Consider the following 1,699-nt stretch of genomic DNA (forward strand, 5'->3'; position numbering starts at 1 on the left):
AGAGAGAGAGAGAGAGAGAGAGAGAGAGAGAGAGAGAGAGAGAGACAGAGACGTGATATATAACAATACCACTGTACTTTTCTGTTTTAGATCCCAGTGAATTCTGGAGTGAAACAACGAAGGATAACATGGACGATAAAGAAGATATTCCGATAAAGGTCTTATGCGAGGCAACAGAAATAGATTTTTACAGAGGACATCTGCAGTTTCTAAACAATGATACCGTATCCGTAAGTAGAGTAAATATGTATTGCTGGTTGTATATCTTCCCCGAAAATAACTATCGGTGATCGAATTCTGCTTGCAGCAAAGAAAACTAAATAGTAAATGCCTAAAATTGAAACCTGCTTTATAATGAAGCTAACTAATAGTTAGTTATTACTACGAAGTACAAAAACTAATACTTTTGTTTCATAGTAGGGACTACTTTTAGTGGCACTGTAGAAACTAAGAAATGACAAGACAGTGAAATACCTATTACCACTTACAAACTACAAGAGAAATGCCAATACTTTTTACCTTATGAACCAGGTTCCTGTTTACACGCCCAGTCATTCACTGTATCAAACAATTGGTTTTGTTACGGTAGTAAGATTTTTTCCATCTTGTTTGTCTTGTTTAGCTAAATGTCAATTCTATTGATTTTTAAACGCAAAATTTACTAATGAACCGGCAATATGGCTTCAACAGAAATTACTAATTGCACAATATGTGTATGTTACAGTCACATTTTACTAATTGTTAGTATATTATAACAGTTTATTCTCACATTGCTTAGTTCAAATACAATACTTCTCCATTAAATCCAAAACACATAACTACATATTGTTTTCTTAGTCATATATAATTAAAAATTCCAAATTAATAAGTTTTACAAATTATTCAAATAAATGCATTTTTTTAAATTGGTGAATAGAAATTTTAGTAACAATTAATTTCGAAACCAAAAACTATGTGCTAGTTCAGAAACAACAACATAGTGCATAAATCTATATAATTTCAGTTTTAGTTTTTAAAGATTCTGTATCTGTTTCGATGTTTCAGCTCAAACCTGTTTATGACGAATCTGGGACAATATCCTCTAAAAGTGATAGTTACTCGCAAACCATAAACATTCTAGGAAATTCTTTTATAATATGTACTGGTTTCAAAAACCAAATTCCAGAATTTCCGGGATCCGAGTTCTGCCTCACCATAGATAACTTCATTAGTGGCTTACAGAGAAATGAAATACCATCCACTGCACTAATTATAGCAAGTTGTCCAGAAGCTTTCGAGACAGCATATTTAATATGTAATTACGGTGGAAAGGTAAACATGATGGTAAGTCCGAAACAAAATTATATAATTTAAAATCCTTATGAAACTATTGAATAAACAAAAAAATATATATATGTATATATAAGTTATCTTTTACTGAAGTGAAACTAAAAATGATAGGAGAGAGAGGAGTGCGAAATGAATTGCTTGAAGTGCTCTCAAAGACTGATCTATTTGCGGAGCCTGTCCGTCTACAATCGAGAACAGCTGATCTATTTTACATATATAGACGGACAGGCTCCGCAAATAGATCAGTCTTTGAGAGCACTTCAAGCAATTCATTTCCCACTCCTCTCTCTCTTATTATTTTTAGTTTCTTACTTCAGTAAAAGATAACTGGTGCCGAAACCCGGGAACTTTAGATACCGGAGTAATTTTC

General features: G+C 32.6%; 1 protein-coding gene across 1 annotated transcript in view; it reads left to right on the forward strand.

Moving 5' to 3' along the window:
• LOC106686047 (uncharacterized) overlaps positions 1 to 1,323 on the forward strand; it is a gene marked incomplete at its 3' end in the record, with an annotated part of 7,217 nt that extends 5,894 nt beyond the window's left edge. The window contains exons 4-5 of the mRNA XM_067050406.1: positions 91 to 230; positions 1,045 to 1,323. Of these exons, the coding sequence (XP_066906507.1) occupies positions 91 to 230; positions 1,045 to 1,323 (419 nt within the window). The remainder of the gene's footprint in view (positions 1 to 90; positions 231 to 1,044) is intronic.
• Positions 1,324 to 1,699: the final 376 nt, after the last annotated feature.

This window comes from Halyomorpha halys, unplaced genomic scaffold, assembly GCF_000696795.3.
Source record: "Halyomorpha halys isolate HHAL.00 unplaced genomic scaffold, Hhal_1.1 Scaffold769.1, whole genome shotgun sequence".
In the NCBI taxonomy this organism is placed as follows: domain Eukaryota; kingdom Metazoa; phylum Arthropoda; class Insecta; order Hemiptera; family Pentatomidae; genus Halyomorpha; species Halyomorpha halys.